Source organism: Balaenoptera borealis (assembly GCF_965194805.1).
Source record: "Balaenoptera borealis genome assembly, chromosome: 12".
Classification (NCBI taxonomy): domain Eukaryota; kingdom Metazoa; phylum Chordata; class Mammalia; order Artiodactyla; family Balaenopteridae; genus Balaenoptera; species Balaenoptera borealis.
In genome coordinates, this window is record NC_138869.1 from 67,729,356 (window position 1) to 67,751,725 (window position 22,370).

Here is a 22,370-nt window from a genome sequence, read left to right on the forward strand (position 1 = left end):
TTTTAATAATAATAATAATGTCTTTTTTCCTTACTTAACAATATATCACCTATGAGTTGTCAGTGTAATTAGATCTACCTTCTTTTTTTAATGACATAACTTAGCTAACCAGTCACACATTGACAAGCATTTAGATTGTTTCCAGTTTTTGCCATTACAAAATATTGTCACATGAAAGGTGGATATACCTTGTGCATTCATTTCCTAGGGCTGCTGGAACAAATTACCACAAACAACAGGAATATATTCTCTCACAGTTCTGGAGGCCAGAAGCCCAGAAACAAGTAGTTGGCAGGACCACACTCCCTTGGAAGGATCCAGAAGAATCCTTGCCTCTTCTGGCTTCCAGTGGTCCAGGTATTCCTTGATTTCTAGCAGCTCACGCCAAGCTGCCCCCATGGGTCTCTCTTCTCCACTTCTCTTAGGACACTTGTCTTTGGATTAAAAGTCCATCCTAACCCAGGATGATCTCATCTTGAGGTCCTTAATTACACCCTCGAAGACTCTTTCTTCAAAGAAGGTCACATTCACAGGTTCTGTCTGGTCACATCTTTTGAGAGCATGAAACTCACTACACCTTATAACATGTGAACACGGAGTCTGTAAGATCGGTTAAAAGTGCCCGAACTAGACTATAAAATATTCACACCCAAATTGTGAAAGACACCTCACCAACCCTGGATATTCTTGGCCTCTTTCATATTTGCTAATAGAAAAGGATAGAGTGGTGCCTTGTTTTCATTTGTAACTCTTTGGTAATTAATGAGAATAAACATCTTTTTGCATCCTCATTAGCATTTTCTATTTCTACATCTGGCTTGTGTCCTTTGTTTATTTCCTTATGGTGATTTTTTTAAATTTCACTCATTGATGTGCAATTGCTCTTGATTGATAGGATTTGGGTATATGAAAGAGAAAGAAGTGGATATTTTTAAACCTGGCCTCTCCTTCCTTCTGGAGGCTCTGGGTGTGAACAACTCAGGTCTGGAATTTGGGTGAGGCGTGATGGCTCCCACTGTGGGAGCCCAGGTCAGGCCCCTGGCCACCAGACCTAAGATGGGTTGGTCAGTTGGTTTGACTGTCTGTTCTGTTGTACAGATCAAGCAGGGCTCAATCAGTAGTCCATCTCCACTAAGCAGTAGAACACAGTAGCTGAAAACATAGGCTCTGAGTCAAACATGCTTCAAGGAAAGAACACACCAGTTCCTCACTGTGCTGCTTTGGACAGTCAGCCTTGCACAGTTGCAAAATGAGAAATATATACAAATAAGATGCTGAGAACACTTTGCACCTGTTTTTCTGTGGGGAATGCTCCCCCCCAACCCCATCTCCTCCTCATGGAGTGTCAGTTCCTGAGAGAGGCTTTCCTGAAGGTTCCTGAGTTGCCCCCACTCACTCTCTCGCTTCCATCTATCTCTATTCCTTCTTCCAGTTTTATTTTCTTTTTCCATTTATTGTTACCTGAAATCACCTTGTTTATTCATTGGTTTGATGGACAACTGTCAGCTCTCTCACCGCCCTCCCCTATAACGCTGGTCCAATGAAGGCTGTGGTCCAGTTGGTGGTGTCCACTCCTGTATCCTCAGTACCTAGAGCAATGCCTGACCCACAGCAGATGCTCAAAGGATATTCAAGTAGTTAAAGTAGATGAATGAATGACTGATGAATGACAGTAAGTAGGCTTGCACACAGTAAGTGTTCAAAAATGATAATGAGAGGCAATATCTAAACTTCTACGATTCTGCTTGTTAAATCAACAAAACAAAGAGGCCATTAGATTGAGTGGCTTCAACACCTCAGCTGCCCCCATAAGCAAACCAAAACCTAAGCCTGAAACACCTCAAGGTTAAGAAATCGAAACCCAGGACAACAAATCACAAGCAGCCAACTAGACTTTCCCAAATAAGGCAGCCACTTAAGCCACAGCCCATCAGATTATTTCCTTGCTTTGCTTCCCCTTCTCTGTACAAGTCTCTCCCAGCTCCTGTCAGTGGAGGTCTCCTAACTACTTCCGGTTTGATGCTGCCCAATTCAATTGATTTTTGCTCAAATAAAACCCTTAACATTTTTAATATGCCTCAGTTTATCTTTTAACATACTATACTCAGCACAAAAATAGAACTTGCTAACAAGTGCCTGTGCTGTCAAATCCTCTTTTGGGTCAAATGTACTGTGTTTATATTGTCATTGTCACTGTTTAATTTTTAAATGTTCTAGCATTTAAAAGGGCAGAACTCTGTAGCTATTATTTGGTTTTGCTCTAAAGATGGTTAACATTTTAGCATGGCTGACCAGCTCATCTACAACTCACTATAACACAGAACACACACTGTATTTATTACATTACCTCTATTCTTTTCAACTTCACTTTATAGTTCATTTTACAGGGTGTGGGCTGCGGGAAATGAGTAAAGGTGGTCAAAAGGTACAAACTTCCAGTTATAAGATTAATAAATTCTGGGGATGTAATGCACAGCATTGTGACTATTTCTTTTAAAATCAAAAGAGACTGGGAGAGTTAAGGACAGAATTTAAATACAGGGCTCTTCATTGTCATATCTTTCCTGTTTAGATCACTGAGTAAACCTGCATCATGCAGTTTCACACATGGACCCACCACCCATCTGCTTCTTTGAAATCACGGTCAACAGGTCAGCACCACGCCAAAGAGAATTTTCTTTTTTCTTAACCTTTTTAAAAATTTTTTATTTTATATTGGAGTATAGTTGATTCACAGTGTTGTGTTAGTTTCGGGTGTACAGCAGAGTGATTCAGTGATACATATACATATGTCCATTCTTTTTCGGATTCTTTTCCCATTTAGATTATTACAGAATGTTGAGTAGAGTTCCGTGTGCTATACAGTAGGTCCTTGTTGATGATCTATTTTATATATAGTAGTGTGTGTATGTTCAATTCTCTTGTCAAAGAGAATTTTCTAATTTGCGTTTTCATCACTGACAGTCACTTCTTTAAACCTGAGAGACACAACAGTCTACACTGCAGCCAAGTCCAAGGACATTCCCTTTTGAAGGACAAGTGGACTCTGGCTTTAAGATCAGTCTCGGCCATTAACACGCTTCAGTAATATCCACCCATTTAAAATCCAACCTATTTATTCCTCTTGAGTTATTTTATTTGTGCTTGTTTGTTTTTAAATGGCAGCTCCCAGAATGGTTTTCAGAGGAGAATGATTTAAAGTTCATAAAATGTCATCACACGGTACCACTTTCTCTAACAAATTACCCAGAAAACTAAGATAAAAGTCAAACTTAAACAACTTAAAATTTTCCAGAACATGGTCAAAAATGATACAAACACCAACTTCCAAAGATCTCCTACAATTTTGCTCATCCCCTTTATTAGTGAAACTTTTATTGTTCAAAGATCTAAAACATGTCAATCTTTAAAAATTATTTAAATTGGTTTTATAGATTTTTATGGTTATTATGCCTCTTCTACTCCAACTAGAGATAAATTTTCCAGTAGTAACTCTATTTCTATTAAGTTCTATGATGGGATTGTGGTCTTTTTGAGATTCTCTCTGAGTAGGGTTCTGATAAAACACCCATCTTAACTTTAATCATGGACTTCATTAATAAAAAATTCCTCCAAAAGAACATTCTGAACACCTGATATATTACAAGTTCTCAGTTACCACCCACAACACATCCAGTTCCATAAGAGAAAAAGAAATCTCAAATTCCTAGGGAACATAAAGCAAGGCTGTGGTGAGGTAAAAATGAAACAATGCATATAAAATCCCAAGGACCGTGTCTATCTCATGATATGTGCTCAAAATCTTTGTTGGTTTTAATTCTAATTTCCTAACGTGAAAAGTAAATGTACCTTCTTACATATGTGACAAGAATTATAAAAAATAAAAAAATGAGTGTTTATACATAACAAAAACTGATTGATATGCTAAGTAAGAAAATTAGGATTCTAAAAGATACAAAAGAAAATGCGATATAGTACATGCTAAGAAGTCACAGTTTGGCAATGCCAAAAACAAAAACAAAACAAAATCCAGTAGACCTTTCTAAGGACATCTGAATGCCGAGACCAAAATGTCAGAAAGAGTGGTTTTCCATTGGGACTTCATGGATCAGTCACTGATTTTTAGAGATTCATCATCATTTTATAAGTAGAAAGAAAACTTTAAAACCAAAAAAATGAGAAAAGATGTACTCTCCCCATAAAAAGGACAATCCATTAAATAAATTGAATAAACATAAATTGTTTTATGAACGAGACTGCATTGTTCTAATTTTTCTCATTTACTCTGGAGTGAGTAAAACCTTGTCGCAGACAAGCAGTAATCCACAAACCAGTTTTGGCAGCCAGTCTTCTAGAAAACACCATGAATGAATGAGAGCCTTCTGAGATATTCATTTCTCTCTCAAGGAGCTTCAATTCTTCCAACCATACGTAAGAGAAAACCTCACTATGAAACCAGTAACCTTAACTTAGACTGGAGTCAGATCGGAGAACAAGTCTACTGATGACACATCCAAGGGCATATCCAATAGTCTAGTATGTATTTGATGGGTACTCAGGCCACATGTCAGGACCAGAGCTGACCCTCGGCAGAACTCTGAAGGACCAGGGGAGTCAGGGGAGGTGTAAATGAGAATTTTCTGTACACCATACACCTTGATCTAGGTGGTATCTTTATTTAATCTCCCATTAAATCATAAAAATATCATCAGTAGATATTAGCAACAATACTTAAAAAGAGAAAATTAAGGTTCACTGAAGAAAAGTGACAAAAGGCGACTCCATAGCTGGAAGGCACCAGAACTGTGATTCCATCTCTGAATCCAATGTGATATTTTAAGCCCTCAGCACTTGCAACTTGGTTGGGACATTTACCCACAATCTTCCTTGCGATAACCATCCATCTCTTTATCAGAATGATCTTTCCCCTTTCAAAAGGCACCACCAAGCCTGCTGACCTTTTGCTTTCTCAACAAACCTGATAAACTTCTAAAAGTCCCCCCAAGGATGAACATATCACCCCTGCCCTTTTAATAGACATTGTCACTTCACAACAACACTTCCTTAACTCAAAGTCATGATGGGGAAAAAGGTTATTGTTTGGAGGTATCTATCAAGACCTCTCTCACTGTGCTTTAAATCTCTCTCTCCCCTCTTTCACTCACACACACACACACCCCTACATACACACAAAAGCATATACTCAATTTTAGTGACTTACAGATGTCCTTTGAGAGGAAATTCCCTAGATGGACCCACTTAATTTTGTTGGGTTACAGAGCTAATCCAGGGAAGCAATGGAAGATTGGCAAGATTCCAGATGCCAAGCATGTGAAATTCATACATGTGCAGCTGGAGCAGTATAACATGCCCTCCAGCTCTCAGGATCATAGAAACACAGTGAACTTTACTACCTGTCCTTTGCAGAGCACACACAGAATTATCAATCAAGTAAGAACAAAAGCAGAACATGAAATGGGAAAAAGTAATGCAGCCTATTAGAGACCTCCTTCTGACTCCCAAACTTTGTTTTTAATTTTATTGAAGTATATTTGATTTACAAGGTTGTGTTAATTTCTGATGTATACTACAGTTATCCAATTATACATATATATATATTTCATATTCTTTTCCATTATGGTTTATCACTGTAATTCATATTCTTTTCCATTATGGTTTATCACAGGATATTTAATATAGTTCCCTGTGCTATACAGTAGGACCTTGTTGTTTATCCATTCTATATATAATAGTTTGCATCTGCTCATCCCAAACTCCCAATCCATCCTTCCCCTCACCCCCTCCCCCGCTTGGCAATCACAAGTCTGTTCTCTATGTCTGTGAGTCTGTTTCTGTTCCATAGATAAGTTCATTTGTGTCGTATTTTAGATTCCACATATAAGCGACTGCCCAAACTTCTTGATTACTCCTTGCCTTGTGTGTCAACCAAGGACAAGATCAGTAAGAATTACAAATTTTTACTATGCCCCTGTGACTCTCAAATGGTAACACCGAAGGAACATTTTTTCCAGCTCTACTGAGTTATAATTGACAAATAAAATTGTAGGATATTTAAAGTGTACACTGTGATGGTTTGATACATGTGTACATTGTGAAATGATTCCCCCCATTAACCTGATTAACACCTCCAGCACCTCACCTATTTATCTTTTTTTCCCTTTGGTGAGAACATTTAAGTTCTACTCTTTTAGCAAATTTTAACTATATGATACAGTGTTATCCACTATAACCACCATGTTATACACTAGATCCTCAGACCCTAGTCACCTTATAACTGAAAGTTTGTACCCCTTCACCAATCTCTCCCAATTTCTCCCATGCCCCAGCCCCTAGCAACCACTTTCCTACTCTCTCAAAACAACATTTGTAAGTCCTGGCATTATCCACACATTCCCAAGAGGGTCTGCGTGCTTCTCCCCCATCTCTGATGCCCTGACAACAAAGTGTCTGTTTCTACTCTGTACTCACTGGAGACCATATTGGAAACCTCTCTTCCCTCATCCCTCCTTCCAGGACTGTTGTGTGAGAGAAAAATTAATTTTCATGGTGTTAAGTCAATATATTTGGGTCTACTTATAACACCTATTTAGACTACCCTCCTAATACAAGTGAATTAGCCTAAGAATCTTCCCATTAAAACTTCAGTGACTGGCTGGAATTACAGGGAAATAAGTATCAAGATTTTTACATGTGTTATTTCTAACAATAATCCTTTGTTATGAGCGCTATTATTATCTTCCCTTCACAGACAAGGAGCCTGACATTTAAAGACGTTAATAAACTTGGTTACAAGTTAATACACTTGACAAGGTTAAATGCCCCACGTGACACAGTGAACCGTGGGAGCCAGGAATTACGCCAGTGTGACTGCCAAGCCAGGGCTCTTCACTGCCATGTATAGTATCCCTTTGTCCCTAAGTACACTGGGCTAAGCCAACTCAAATATTCTGAGAGAGAAACTGGCATTTTTTGTAAACCAATAAACTGTTCTTTTTTTGCAAATGTTTTAATCTTTGCCAAATACTTTTTCTACATTGCCCGTTCTTATTAACTGAAGCGTGGGGACCTCATAACATGGCTCTCTTACTGTATACAGACCTATGCTTCTAAAGGTTCAACTTCAACAATTAAATATACTTGTACAAGTGTCATTCCCTGTGGTAAAAACCCCAGAAGGATTTGGATTTTCCCCTTTCTGTAGGTGAGGCATGAAATCTAAGCATGGTATGTCCATCAGAACTTTCAAGAATCTAAGCTCTACCCTCCCAGGAGGTCATAGAATCACATAAATTAAAACTGGGAGGAACCTCAAATGATCCAGTTTAATATTTTTCTTTTTACCAATAAGGAAATTGAGACCCAGGGAAGTTAAGTGACTTGTCCCAACCATGCTTAAATTGATGGTCAAGCTTTCCTCATTCTTTCCACAATTACACTCGGCTTCACTCAGAGAACAAGAGGCCAAGGAAAAGAGCAACATTTAATGTTCCCTAGTAACATCATGACAAGATTTGTGATGCTGGGGGAAAAAAAAGAACACCGTTTACACCTTTGAACAAAATGCTTCCACACCTTTGAATAAAGTGATATAATATTCTATCCACTGGGAAATTGATAAAACTGCAGCTATTTGTTTATGGCCCTTCTCTTTCTCTTACTGGATTCTTCTCATTTCACAAGTGAAATTAACCAACATTTAGGAAAATTAGGCTGAGCTCTCCCTCTCTCTTCACGGTCAAGGGCAATGGCTGCACCACTAACTCTGTAGCCCTGAAGCAATGACATAAAAGACCATCTCTATCTCTGTCACACAAGATAACCTGATACACAAAAAGGAAAGCTAAGTTCTAGCTCTTAAAAAGAATGTCAGTAAGTGGATTCAAGTTGTCCTTTTGCTGAGAACAGAAGCAAATGACATTTATCTGTTAGAGAATACTTTCAACTTTTCAAGAGTCTAGAAGCCATCCCTGACCCCTGGAATCATTGATTCCCTGGTCTCCATGTATGAGTAAGTTAAATATCAGCTGCCCATGTGCCCTGGCTCATCTGGGACAGTCCTGGTTAGTGCCTGTGGTCATGAAGTAATTATTAATAGGGCCCCCTTTTACTCTCAAAAGGATCCCTGTTTGAATAATAAATCACATGGTCACCTGATCAATAAGAATAAAAAAATCTGTCCATCACATAAAGAACTCTGATACTTACAAATAAATACCAATAGTACCATAGATGAAATTAAAATGGTTGGTCATAAAAATGAGAAAAGTTTGTCTGAAACTATCTTGTCATTCTTTAAAGTTATGAAGTTTCAGGTAGAAGGATATCTTAGAGTAAGTTCTTATAAAGTTCAGACTTGCAAAATATTGCAAATGCCTCATTCAGAAAATATTTCCTATAATCTTTCTAAAACAGTAATCATGTCCATCTGAATCTTTAATTAAACTAATGTTTCAGTCCATCATTCTTAGTGTTCCTATAGGAGCATTATTTGTTATTTGGACCCAAACACTAATTAGAAAGCAGATAAGTTGTTACATAAATCTATCCCAAAATGTATTCTTGTGTAAATTTAACCATAAAGAAAATTGAGTTTAGAGGCAACATGATATGGTGGTTAAGTGCATGGACTTGGAGACAGCCTGGGTTTGAAAAGAGCTCTACCATTTACTAACTGTGTAACTAATTTCTCTTACCTTGGTTTCCCCATACATAAAACTAGAACAGAAATAATATCAACTTTGGGGGTTATTGTGTAGAGCTATACATCATATGTGTGTGTGTGTGTGTATATATATATATATATATATATATATATATATATATATATATATACATATATATATATATATATATATATATATAAACAGTGATGCCTAGGTCATAGCAAAAATATGTAAGTATTAGTAGTATGGGTGGCTGTTGTTGAGATGATGAAATGTTTCCCTGGTGATAAAGAGAATCTATAATACATGGGATTCTTTCTATTGTTGATAATTAGAGTGTATATGCCTTTCCAATAAATGGTGCTGGAACATTTGGACATCCAAAGACAAAAAAGAAGAAGGTGGAAAGGAGGAGGATGAGGAGAAGTAGGAGGACAGGATGAGGAGAACAGTGATGAGGGGGAGGTGGAAGAAGGGGAGAGGAGCCAAAGAAGAAGAGGAGGAGGTGGAGGAGAGGGAGACGGGAGAAGGGAAAGGGGGGGCAGGAGGTGAAGGCGAGGGGTAAGTATCATCCTAAAATTTTACCTAGAACTTTAAATACATGGGAAACCAAAAACGATCCGTTTTACATCTCAAGTATTATAAAAACAAACCAAAGCCAAATGCACAAGAATTCCAGATATCTCCAGAATAGATATGCTGTACTTCATCCAGAGTCTACAATTTATACTGCAGAGTATGTTAGGGATAATCTACCTCACAGCACTGGTATTTGGTAAAAAGAGAAAATGAATCTTAGCAAAATATAAACTCCTCAAAAATAAGCATAGTAATCCTCAAAGGATAGTGCAGATTTTATTGACATCTTAAGCATCTCATTAAACATAACTGCCAGTGGTAGAGGTTCCTGGTATCTGAAAATATCTAATTAATCGCCATTTTTCATAGTACTTAATTTTCACAAGGGAATTGTAAACACAACCTGTTCTTGGAGCAAAAATGAAGTCCAATTAATTATTTTAAATGGTATTAAAAATCGTATCACTGTGGCTATATTTCTACCCACTCTGAGAAAGTTCCATGCTTTTGTCATTCTTTCATTGCTCCAACAAACTAGTGCTTTAGCTCACATTTGGAGTCTGCCGCTTTCCTCCTGTCACATGCTGGCCTATTGTCACACTCTGGCAATGCTGTCGCCAGTGCCAAAATCTACAGTTCTGCCACCAATGCCATCACTGCCTGCCAACGGACACACCAAGGTGTCCAGGGCTCTGCGTTGAGGATGCTGAAGCCTTTGCCGAAGCTGCCAGCACCAATCACACTGGCATTTAGTGCTTTCTACGCTGCTCAAAGACTTCATGGAAGACAACTCTGTCCATTTTTACTCACAGGCAAAACTGCTGAGGTCGAGTTGGAAGTCAACGAGAAGGGGAGGCCGCCTGCCAAACTCAGGGTCCCTCATTTTCTATGAACAAAACCATAAGAATCTCATCTGTCTTTTCCCCAAGGGCTTGGGGATAAGTCTTTCACTGGGAGGCTTTTCAGTGTCTCTTAAAAACAGTCCTTTGAAAGTGCCAAGCTACCAGCTCTCCAGACATGGCTGAATCTTAGGATGAATTCAGTGTAGGCTTAGTCTGTGATCCCTGCTACTTATGAAGTCGAAGTGCATTGCACACCCACACACAGACACACGTAAAAGTCACACCTGTGCAGTTGAACTGAGGTTTATTGAGTACACATCAGGTACAGCCCTTGATGCCAGGAAAATCAAGTTCCTGACCTTGAGGGGTTTGCAGTCTGCTGGTGGCCCAAGGCTGTTTGATCAAAAGATGAAAGCTCTCCAGATGTCTACAAATCTGCTTTCAGGTGAAGAATAGTGCACCAAATATCAGTTTACCTTGCATTCTTCTCTGATTCAATCTCATCAGTTCAGCAGGATCATTAAAATATGAGGTTATTATGAAAAAAAATCACTCTGAGCTATTTGAAATTTCAGTAAAACTGAAAAATATAGTTCAATACCCAGTATTGTTGTCTTTTTTAGACTATTAAGAGATGTGCTACACAAATATATTCACTGATTGCATGTTAATGTCCTGCCAATGTGGAGGGTCCATAAAAGACTCGTTCATTCCACACTGTATAATATCTGAATTTTTGTAGGGAAGAGATGGAGTATATTGACCACTATACCACTGCCCTTAAATTTCCTCATATGATGTTATCATAGATTAGTAACTAATTTCCCTACTGTGTCCATTATTTTCACTTTTATAAAACAACATTGTAATAAACATTCTTATAAATAATATTTGTATATTTCTTTGCTTCAAAAAATTCCTAGAGTAAAATTACCTGGCCAGTAGCTACATAAGCACTTAAAGCCTTGATACATTTTATGTTCCAGAAAAGTTGTACCAGTATAAGTCCTACTTGTAGTATAGGAACTATATGTTTTATAGAAAAATTCTTAAATAAAAAAATAAATGAACCATTGGTGGTGTTGCTTTCCCAGGAAAATACATTATGTACAAGGAAGAAAAATGCCAGATGAAGGTGAGAGACATAAATTATGATCTCCTGAACAGAATAAATAGTTTCTGGATTTAAAACTTTTTTCAACCAAACAGCACTGTTAACCATATTTCTGTTCTTCTTTCAAACATTCTACACACACACGCACTAGGATGCCTTCCTATTTACCTCTATTCTTCCCCTCCTACAAACATCCCACCTTGATAAGTCTAACAGTCATTGGTATATTTTTTATTAATTGTATTAGGTACGTCCTAATTATTTGCACCTCACAATTTAGCCATTTGTTCTATCCCTACATAGTACTTACATTAATGTAATGTAATTATTCTCTGCTGAGACAAAACCATAATGTGTTTCAGAATGGGCACCAGGTTTTTAAAATGCTCTTACTTTTGAAACTTTGTCATCCTTCCAGGACAGACAAAATTAAAACTTAGAGTTTTGATGATGGCACACTTCCTCAGCATTGCCTCTGGTTTGAAACCACATTCCCTCTGCAGAGGACAAATCCCAAGCACAAGTCCAGGGTTTCTTCTCCAGATGCAAGAAGTAAGTTATACCCCACTGCGATTCTCATTTGTCTAATGGCTCCCGTGTATTGAAGGCTTCTTATGTGCAAGTGCTTTTCCAAAATTTCCTTATTTCCAGTCCATATAACAGCCCTGGGAGGCAAGTCACATCCCACTTTACAGATAAAGAAACTGAAGCTGACATAGGTTGACATAGGTTGAACACACAAGAGTCCTCACCACAGAGTCCCTGAATTTAACCACCATGATCACTACAGCACAAAGAAGAAGGGTCAAAACTATAACTTTCTTAATTTTCAATTTTCAAACTTTTAGAAACAGCATAATTCTTTTAGTTATATGCTCAGAATATTTCTTGGCATGCTATGTACCATAGCTTATACAACACTTCTACATAATGCCTCTCTCTCAATGAAGAATCAGGATGTTTCCAACACTCCCGACCTATTGAAAAGATTTTCCAACACAAAGCATTGAGGAAGAGCTTTAAAAATAAGTCAAGGGTCTTCTGGTTCAAGATGACTGATGGAACCCAGGAGTTTCCCTCACATCCTTCCTTGCACCTCATTAAAAGGAGAGGAAAGGAATTTAAAAGAATAAACCCACAACAATAAGAGATCTGGCATGGGAGGGGAATCAGCATGAAAAAACATATTGTAAATTTCTAGAAGATAAAAAGGAGATGGAGGTGTATTGCTCTATGAAGCAGAGCTGCAGCCAGGAAGGGACCCTAAAAGATGCCTTTCCAAACCCTGGAGGCACAAGAGTCAAGGAAGGCAAATTCCACAGGGCATGACTGTAGTAGATTTGCAAAGGAGAGAATTCATTGGCGGTCTCTTAGACCCACCCCCCCTTCTCCTTCCACACCCCCTGCAAAGGAGTACGGGCAGCCACGAGGTCGGCAAGCTACATGCAGAGGACTCCCAGGCTGGATGAATGAATGAATGAATAAATAAGGAGAAGCAAATAGAACAACAAAACATACAGGAATTCCCAGATTGAAAGCTGAGCTCCACTGGAAAAACAAAACAGAAATGGAAACACTTGATTTTCCATATTTCCTTCACACTTTCTAAAAGAGCTCCCCACTCCCTGTGATAAGCTTATTAATTCATGCTGACATTTTCTCATTCAGCTTCCCCATGGTGACATGATATCCCAGGAAATTATACCAGGTTTGGGAAAGCAATCCTACGGGCTCTCTCATCTGCTCCAAAAATAAATGTCACCAAGTCAGTACTTAAGAGCATGAAGTGGTCTCTGAATGGCTACATCCTGACATCCAGTTTGTTTCGGAGAACAATCTGCGGTGATGTCTTCCCCAGAAGCTACCCGTGCAAGGAAACGCCCACTAACTGAAAAGGAAATTGATGAAAGGACCCTTGAGAAAAACTTAGGTTATAAATAAAAGAGAGAAACCAGCAGTTAAACCACAGACATTCTCTTGCCATTTTTAAAAATCATCTCCTTATTTTTATGAAGATCAGATAGCAAAATAAAGCCCATGGCTCTCAAATATAATTCCATCACTAATACAGCAGTCTATTTGTCATTTCCTGGGGGGAGCCATACTCAGAACAGAACTGGCTAGGTAAGTCACTGTAATTCCCACAATGAGAACCTAGAAACTATCTCACCACACGTACAGGATATTATAAATGTCACTGTGAAATCACAGCTCAGTTAAAGCCTGCCATCCATCCCTCTTCTGTTACTCACCATCACACAGAGCTCTAGCAAAAGATCCATTCAATCAGTGCATCTCAGACTTACATTATCAGCAGACACTGCTTTAATTAGCAGTGGTTTTCAAAAGACTGGATGAAAAAAAAAAAAAAAGACTGGATGGTTTCGAGAACTTCGTGTGAACCATAAGGTATAAATCTGGATCCTCATCAGTTTCACTTTACTCTTCACCTCCCCGCCCTGGGTTCTAACAGGCACAGCCCTCATTTTTTTCTTCAAGGGAAAAGAAAAATCGTAAGGGTGACTAGGATTTTGCCATTCGTGTGCAATCTACTTTTTCCCCAACCTCAGTGATGCAAAAGGGACTAAAATTAGAGTTGCAAAAGAGACTAAAATTAGAGTTGCAAAGGGACCAAGTTATCTGTGTCAGGCACATTGCAGGGAGCAGCGAGAACTACAAAAGGGAATGAATACGCCCTAAACAAACCATCTTAGAATAACATTTAAAACACAGAGCTCATATTTTCTAAATTGTTATTCCCGATGAAAATAAAGTGTCCACTTTATTTTATGTAATATCGTAAGAAAATAGAACGCCTTATTTCGATAATATCGCGATATTAATATTGAGGCATTTACATGCTTCTTTCTCCATCTATTCCATAATTTTCCTCCATGATTCAGTCCTCAAATCTTCTCAGATCTTTGTCATTTCTCATTTCTCAGTGAAAACATCGAAAATATATGCAATTCAATTCATGAGTACTGAACTGTGAACTTCCTACTGCAAGGAAGGTTTAATCTAATCACAAGGACTTCTATTTTACATTTTACATTCGGTCAGTGATGACATAAAAATATAAACTATTTCAATGTTTGTATAAAGAGGCATTGTTTGGTATGGCAAGGATTTAATCAGCATACAGCCAAAGGGTATTTTTCTACAGACTCATAAAGTTTTAGATAGAGTAGCAATCTTGGAAAATCCAACCCAGCCTCTCACCTTGTAGATAAGGACACCAAAGGTTAAGTGATTTGTCAAAAGCCACACAAACACAACTTTCCCACCAATACTGGTCCTAGACTCAGATACAACATGCTTTTCACCACACCAGATGGCACTTAGGAAGAGGGAAGAAGGTCTCTTCTTTGGAATAAGAAGTCTTCAGCACCATACAATCACACACACACACACACACACAAACACACACACACACACACACACACACACACACATCCCCAGAGGCATAGGTTCTCTGTTCCGACTTTCATAGATATGGTAGGATGGTCCTCAGAACACCTGCATGCCCTCTCCTACCCTAACTCATCATTTTCCCAGTCTCACCTCATTCTGCAATGATGCCCATTAAGATTCTATTCCCACTGCTTAGTGGATTTCCCATTCATTCCTGTGATCCACCACCAACATGGCATCTCGTCTCTTCCCTCCTTTTTTTATTTCATCCTACATATTCTTCAGGAATTTTTAAACATTTGTTACTAACTCTATGGAGAGGAGGACAGAGAGAGGTTAGAGTGGGATTATTTCTTATGAAAGAGTGCTTTAAGAGCCATTATTTAGTTTTTCACTTTGATCTGCCAAATAATCAGGATTCATGGTTACTCTTTGCAACTATGCATCTTCAGCCAGGGTGAAACCAGACTCTTCTTACTACTCATAATGCTTGAGGGCTGTTTCAGTTCTTTGGAGAGTATGTCTTAATCAATGAACTCCTGAATACCTGGTACAGACTGATCAATCCTGTATCCCCTTTACTGAGTTCTCAGAGAGTTCTTATCCCCATAAGTCATGGGAACAACGTAACTGATTTTATTAAAAATTCAGAAGTGACACTGAGCTCAGAAATTCAGAGAATCCTAGTTCTGAGTTTCCTGTTTGCCTTCCAGTCGAGGGATGCTTATTGAGGCATTTACTATAAAATCGTGTTCATTACCGCCCATCTGTTTTTTGAAAATAATTATTTCCACAGAGTATGCTGGGTGTCAACTTATTACAGAGCTCTGGCCCTCTCTGGAGAAAAGGGAATAGTGAATTCAAAATATACTGATGACGAATGGGCCATCTTGGCAGGGGTGCCAAATAGGGGTATAGAATGCATAGTAGGCACCACAGACATGCCCGAGAGACCAGCAGCATTTTTAGAGATGCCCAAATGCCTACCAAGCTCCATGACTGTGCCACCCATAAAAACAAACGAGCCAGCAGCATGGGGGAGTTAAGGTTTGGGAACAAATTAACTCACATCCTCTACCATCAAAATGAACAGACACGATGGACATCCAAGGCAACTTTCTCAGTAAAATACAGAACATAGCAAGAGTCATTGATCCACTCTTACAAATGCAAAGAAATGGAAGAAAGTTTTCAAAATAAATAATCAAATGTCAAAGAAAAGGAGATGTCACATTGTTCATTCATTTGTTTTCATTTCCCTTCATTTTGGTCATCACCAAAATTAGTTTATTAAGGATTTAAGGCAATCAATTATGATATAAAGATAGAGAGATTCAGTACCTTACCTCCAGAGAATTACAACCCTAAATTTACCACTTATTGTATTATGTGATGCTATCTTGTCTGGAATTATGTATAGATCAGAAACAACACTCAAGCTATACTGAAAATAATCTCTAGATAAGTCACCAAAAACATCAGCAGTATACACTTTTTTTTTCAGGTATGTCAGCACCTACTGAGTACCTGTTACCAGGGACCCTAGTTAGATACAGTTAGAAAAAAGATATATAGATGTTGGTTTGAAGCCTTGGGAGCTTGCTGGGTGAAATTTGAAATTGGTCCCCATGCAGGGAGGGCAAGGAGAGACTGGAGAAGAGGCAGACACTCCAGATTGGTGGGTAGCAGGTTTAATAAGCAGGGAACTTATATACCAGGCTTGTCTCGGGCATCAGCAAGAGGAGTGGATCCCCTGGATCACTTGCCAGAATCTTAAGAGTTTATAGAGAGGTCGTAACTGGGTTCAGTCAGATGGTACCACCCAGCTGGTCTCAGCATCACGTTCCTCTCAAGGCTGCGTCCTTGGAACAGCTCCCACTGTGGGAACTGTGGGCAGAAAGCACATTCTAAGGACAGGGGAGGGGTGAGGAGACTTCCACTGCCTGGGTCCTGCTCTTGGGTCAACCAGAGGTCATGTCCTCCCCATGACCTCCTTCAACAGTAGACATTTATAATGAAATGAACTATGTTACTGCATAAAATGCTTTACAATTGTTCCCATTGTTAAGACATTCTGATGCATAATTATAGTCTTGCTGTCCCAAGTCTATGTGAGAAAAAAGAATTTGGAATGTTTTTGTTTTGTACACTTAGAATATGTCTAAGCTACTAAAACTTACTATTATTCTTTTATAATCTACTAAAAAATAATCAAAACAATAATCTCCTTGATGGCCAAGACTTTCTTTATCATGCATGTTCTGCTGCAGCCCTTAGTACCTGTCTTGTTCCAACTAGGCATTCAGGAATGTGTATTGATCTGAAAGCCTCTTTTTTGTTTCTTTCTGAGGACAATCCTACCTAATAGACACTAGGTTGCAACTCTGAAGATGCTCCAAACAAAACTCAAACTTGTCATCAGATAATAACAACAGGAATTATAAACAAAACAGCAGTTCCGTGTTTTATTTGCTAACAGATTTCTTCTTAGAAAATAATTAATTTTATTTATATTAATGAACTTATGAATTGATAACTAATATAACCTTAAGTGCTACCCTTCACTGAATTACCACAGAATTTTTAAATGTATACTTTGTGTTTTTATATTTTACCCATAGTTTTTTCTTCAGTGTCTTTTCTCTTTCATTGTATTTAAAAGTGGCAGGATTCTCTTTTCCTAAAATTGAGAAGAACGCTTTTTGTGAGATCCTAAGGAAATCTGCATGTCATCGGATAAGGCTTTCACCCTCAAATTTAAAATGTCAAAAAACTGTCAGATGACAAATTTCTTTCTCAATCTCAGAGAGTTACTTTTACTCAAAAAAGCAATATTGATGATATTCAGCAATTGACTACTTTCTTAATTTGCTTCTACCAAGCATCAGTATAAAATGAGTTGGATGCAATACCCTTCTCATTATCATTATTTTTGTGATACTTACTGAACATTTATTGCTTGGGAGATAGAATTGTCTCTTGAGATATATTATACTAATGTGATAGAAATTATTAGACTTATGTGTGAGATCTATTTGTTCTTATCATCTTTTAGAGAAAGAAACCATTATGATGTCAGAATGCCCTGAAGTGCATGACCATTTTTACTATGTTAATACATGAATTGTTCCTTTTCATTAAGAAATTTCGGTTGAAGATCAATGTAAGTGAAATTCTTTGTTGACGCATTTAATAATCTAAAAGAAAGAGTTCAGAAAGCAGTCAGAATTTCTTGCCTGAATTTTACTTATTTATTATTTACTTATTATTTATCTATTTATCTGTACAGGTAACTTCCCCAAGTACTGAACTTTATTTACTGTGTTCCCTCCCTCCCTGAGAACAGTTTCTGCTCAGTACAGATTGGATATTCTGGTGCCTTTTGATTGGCCCCAGATTTTCCTCCAGTCTTCTGGAAATTAATCAGAGGCCAGCCCTAGGCTTCCCCTCCAGAGTAAAGTCCATGAATTCTGTGGCAGCTACTCCCTCTAAGGAGAGGATTTAGCTCACTTCTAGATTCATAGCTGTGTTCCAGGTAGAGTCCGGCATGAAGAATGTGTGACCTCCCAGGCAGTGAAATTTTTATACACCAAGAGATCATTTTCACTTTTGTTCACGCGCCCCATATCCACTATGTTTATTTGCAAAACTTCCTGTAAAAGATTGCCAGGGAGCTCTGGGTCAAATTTCACACTAATTCATAGCAACTCTTATTCATGTTTTATTTACCCTCTATCTGGTTCCATCAAGGTTTTATAACCACTAAGCCATTATGGTTAACATATCTGAGTTTTCCCTTTACTTTGAAACGCATTTCAGTTTTCTCTTTCTATATAAACAAACCCTGGGTATGTACTTGCTAAGTAAGTCAGGCCAGAAACAGTTTGAAAACATCAGTCTCAGCCGAGGGACTTCACATACATTATAGTTTTTAATGCTCATGACAGCCTTCAAATTAGGTATTACTGCTCCCCATCAACAAGTAAGTTAACTGAGACTCAAAAAGCTTAAACAAAATCCCATTGTCCTACATTTAGAAGTTATGGATTGAGAATTCGCACCAGATCTTTCTGACTCAAAACCCCTGGTTAGTTCTACAATAATACATGGCTTTTCAAAACAGTCAAAAAGCAAAGTAGTCTATGGCCGTGACATGTTTAAACAACCACCTAGAATAGAGGTCCACAGTCGATATTCAAAATGACCCGAATCCTTTAAGAAAAGGTTGTATTTTATCCAATGTATTTCTTCAAGACCTTGAAATTCTAATACACCTTAAGAGTTTTCAACCCAGTATGGTTCTTCTTTCTATCTTTCAAGAATATCACTACTAGTGCATACATCTGAACGTCAGAAATCCAGAACAATGCAGTCTCACGAGTTTAAGAAGCCACGGTCTTAAACTCAATATGGATTTACTTTTTGCTACTTGCACTGCTTTTAAAATTAGCCGGCCCTGTTCTAATATTAACTCTGAAGCCACAGTAACTTTACAAACACAGTTAGCCTCCTATACTCATCAGGTGGACCATGAACAATACATTCTACTCCAGGTTACACTGTATTTTATGTTTGAGCAAATAGAAGTGACCACTATGTTCATTGACATTGAATTTCTTAACATCAAGGTAAAGCTACTTTTACAACTTTTATAGCCTAAAACTAAAAACTTTTTGAAGAGTAAACTTCATCCTTACACCAGAAGATCATTAACTTATTCCATAAAACATTAAAACAGTCCATAATTCTTATATTTCTCCTGACACATATTTCTGGTATCTCTGAGAGAAACTGGGCTTTGAACATTCGTTAAACCTCTTATCAGTAAAGACAATAATCTCCCAGTATTGAGACAATCACAACAAGGGCTCAAAATAAGTGGATTCTGGTTTTAAAAATGGAGATAAACCACATCATTAACTAAATCAAATTTGCCCACATTCTGGTAATGACAACGCATTAATAATTTTATTACATTGTTTTCAGTAAAGCCCTTGAAACTCATTCATTTCAAGGTTGTTGACCAGAAAAACATGGAAACATAGGCTGCCTGGTACAACTTTTCCAAACTATGACAGCTGATTTTTACTCCGTCAGTCACATCATAAAGCTGTGTTTGCGAAATCTCACCAGTCTTACCGTCAGTTTCTCCTCTAAATTCTGGTTTAATAAGCTTCCTTTCTCATGCTTTTCAAATTCCATGTTGAAAGAGAATGAGCGAGAGAGAGACAGAAAAAGTGAGATTCCGATTCTGTCTAGAAAACGATGTGACGTGCTTACGTGTTAGATATTGCAGGACATTCCAACTTGTGAGAGCCCAGGACACTATCAGAAAGCCCTGGCGATAATTTCTGGTTAGCTAGTGTTTCCATTTATAGATGTTCAAACCCCATAAACAGAGCACTGAAGAGAAGTCAGGCAGCTGGCCTTAGATAATGATAAATGTCACTTGATATAAAAGCAAACTCTCCAACAGGAGACTATCCCAACACGTTAGGTTACCTGAGTCAAGAAAGACGTCTGTGACAAAAAGCCACTATCAAAGATTTCATTAGTAGCCATTGCAGCACAATAAAATATACTCTAGAATATGGGCCTAATAAATCAATTTTAAAAGGACAAATGTGATGGTCATATAGCAAATATGAATCAGCCAGTCCCATTCTTCCAAATTCCAATTTGGGTCCCGGCAGTCTAGACATTTATGCATTATTTTGTAGCTCAAAACTTTAAAAAGTCACTTAAAGGGAAGTGCAAAGGAAAACTAATTAAAACTATTCAGACACACAACACATATATTCAATGGGTGTCAGTTTTATTCCATGAAAAGTGGGCAAATGATATTTAGAAACTTCATGAAAGGAAAGTGTTTTCCTTCACAAAACTGATTTTTTTCTTCATTATCCTGGCTTTTCTACTGGGAACAAAGTTATGACAGAGAAGATGAAATTCATTTTTCCAATGGAACAAATGTTCTCAGAATTCTTTTGAAATTGTTACATGCTTGAAAGAAAATTAACTGTGTGGCATGATGGTAATTAACTCTCTGGGTTTTGTTGTTGTTGTTGTTGTTGTTGTTGTTGTTTTTTGCAGCAAACTACATATGCGAATGGCAATAAAAAATAAAAATGGCTTTCAGAGTAAGCTAAGACTGATCTCTACAGTGGCCTAGTCTCTCAGCCTTTTCAAACATCGTTTTCACAACTGTTTGTGATCGTAACTTAAATTTCCTATCGGTTTTTCCTCCACTTTTAGGAAACATTTTAGGAAATGAGTTATGAGGCTCTGTCCTTTAGCGTGATTACAGCTGGTTCTCTATTGCCAGGCAGGGTTGCTCTAGAGCTTATTCTGCATCAGGATGGAAGGGCTGAGGATTCCAGAAGTGAAACATTTAGTAGAAATAAACCTAGCTAGCCCTGCTTCAAGATGAGAATTCAGAAATGGTCTATCAGACTTATGGGCCAAAGGGGCTTCCCTCTTTGGCTCACCTCTGAGTTCCAGAAAGGGAATCACACATGTTGTCCTAATACATTTGCAATGAAGTCTTATAGGCTGAATAGCAGGCAAGATTGGTATATGTCCAAATCAAGGCAAGAGTTGAAATTTTATGTGAAGGGAACTTCCAAAATCTCTCTAGGAAAAAAAAAAAGGCATGCTATGGCTGCAAAAGGAAAACAGTTATTGCTGGTGTAATGCCGGAAGGTGAAATTCAGGATCCAGTTGGGAGTAGGGGGATGGTAGGATGCAGAGCTGGTTGGAGAAGGAGAAGATAACAGGTATAATGACAGGGACATGCCAGTGCCAGTGGGAGGGATGGAAAGTTTAATTCAACAAACATGTACTGAGTATACATAATGGGTGAAGATTACCCTAGATGTAGGCAGATTTTTTTAAAATAATGAATAAAAACAATAATAAAGTGAAAAGACACAATCTCTACTTTTCTTCCCCAACAAACTCACAATGTAAACATGACTGGATATAAATAAGATATAATAGCACTCTTACATAGCACAGTCCCATAGCACTCACCATGTGCCAGGAGCGGCTTTAAGACTTTCCATATATTACCTCAATTAATTCTCCAAACCACTTCTAGAAGGTAGATACTATTCTGCCTACTTCTTTCTCGTGTTTGTTAAACACTTCTAGGTAGATACTACTATTTTCTCCGTTGTTATGAGCTGAATTGTGTTCCCCCAAAATTCATACGTGGAAGTCCTAACCCCCAGTCTCTCAGAATAAGATTATATTTAGAGATAGGGTCTTTACAGAGGTAATTAATTTAAGATGAAGTCATAAGGGTGGGGTCCTAATCCAATATGACTGGTGTCCCTGTAAGAAGAGGAGATTAGGACAAAGATACACACAGAGGGAAGACCATGTGAGGACACAGGGAGAAGATGGTCATCTCCAAGCCAAGGAGAGAGCCCCAGAAGAAACCAACCCTGCCGACACCTTGATCTTGGACTTCTAGCTTCCAGAACTGTGAGGAAATATATCTTTTTTCTTTAAGTCACCCAGTCTGTGACTTAACAGACTAGCAGTGCTAGCAAATTAATGCACCCATTTTATAGTTGATAAAATAAGACACAGTTACATAGCCAATAGCTGGCACTCAAGCCCCCTGGCCCAAGCACCTACCCACTGGGCACTTCAGCACCTCTGAACAAGTAATCTCATCCCAGGCACAAAAGGGCAAGTGGGTCTGTAGCCCCAGCACTGTATGGTGAGGAC

The 22,370-nt window shown here is 38.2% G+C and overlaps 1 protein-coding gene across 22 annotated transcripts in view; it reads right to left on the reverse strand.

Moving 5' to 3' along the window:
- MLIP (muscular LMNA interacting protein) overlaps positions 1 to 22,370 on the reverse strand; it is a 283,518-nt gene that overhangs the window by 255,139 nt on the left and 6,009 nt on the right. For 3 of the 22 annotated variants that reach the window (XM_082347132.1, XM_082347142.1, XM_082347139.1), the window contains exon 1: positions 19,773 to 21,701. The exons of 1 other annotated variant lie outside the window; for it this stretch is intronic. In XM_082347132.1, coding sequence (XP_082203258.1) covers positions 19,773 to 19,835 — 63 coding nt within the window. In that variant the 5' untranslated portion in view covers positions 19,836 to 21,701. Of the gene's footprint in view, positions 1 to 19,772; positions 21,706 to 22,370 lie in introns of those variants that run through there. 18 more of the 22 variants (XM_082347133.1, XM_082347130.1, XM_082347119.1 and 15 more) reach the window with 13 other exon arrangements.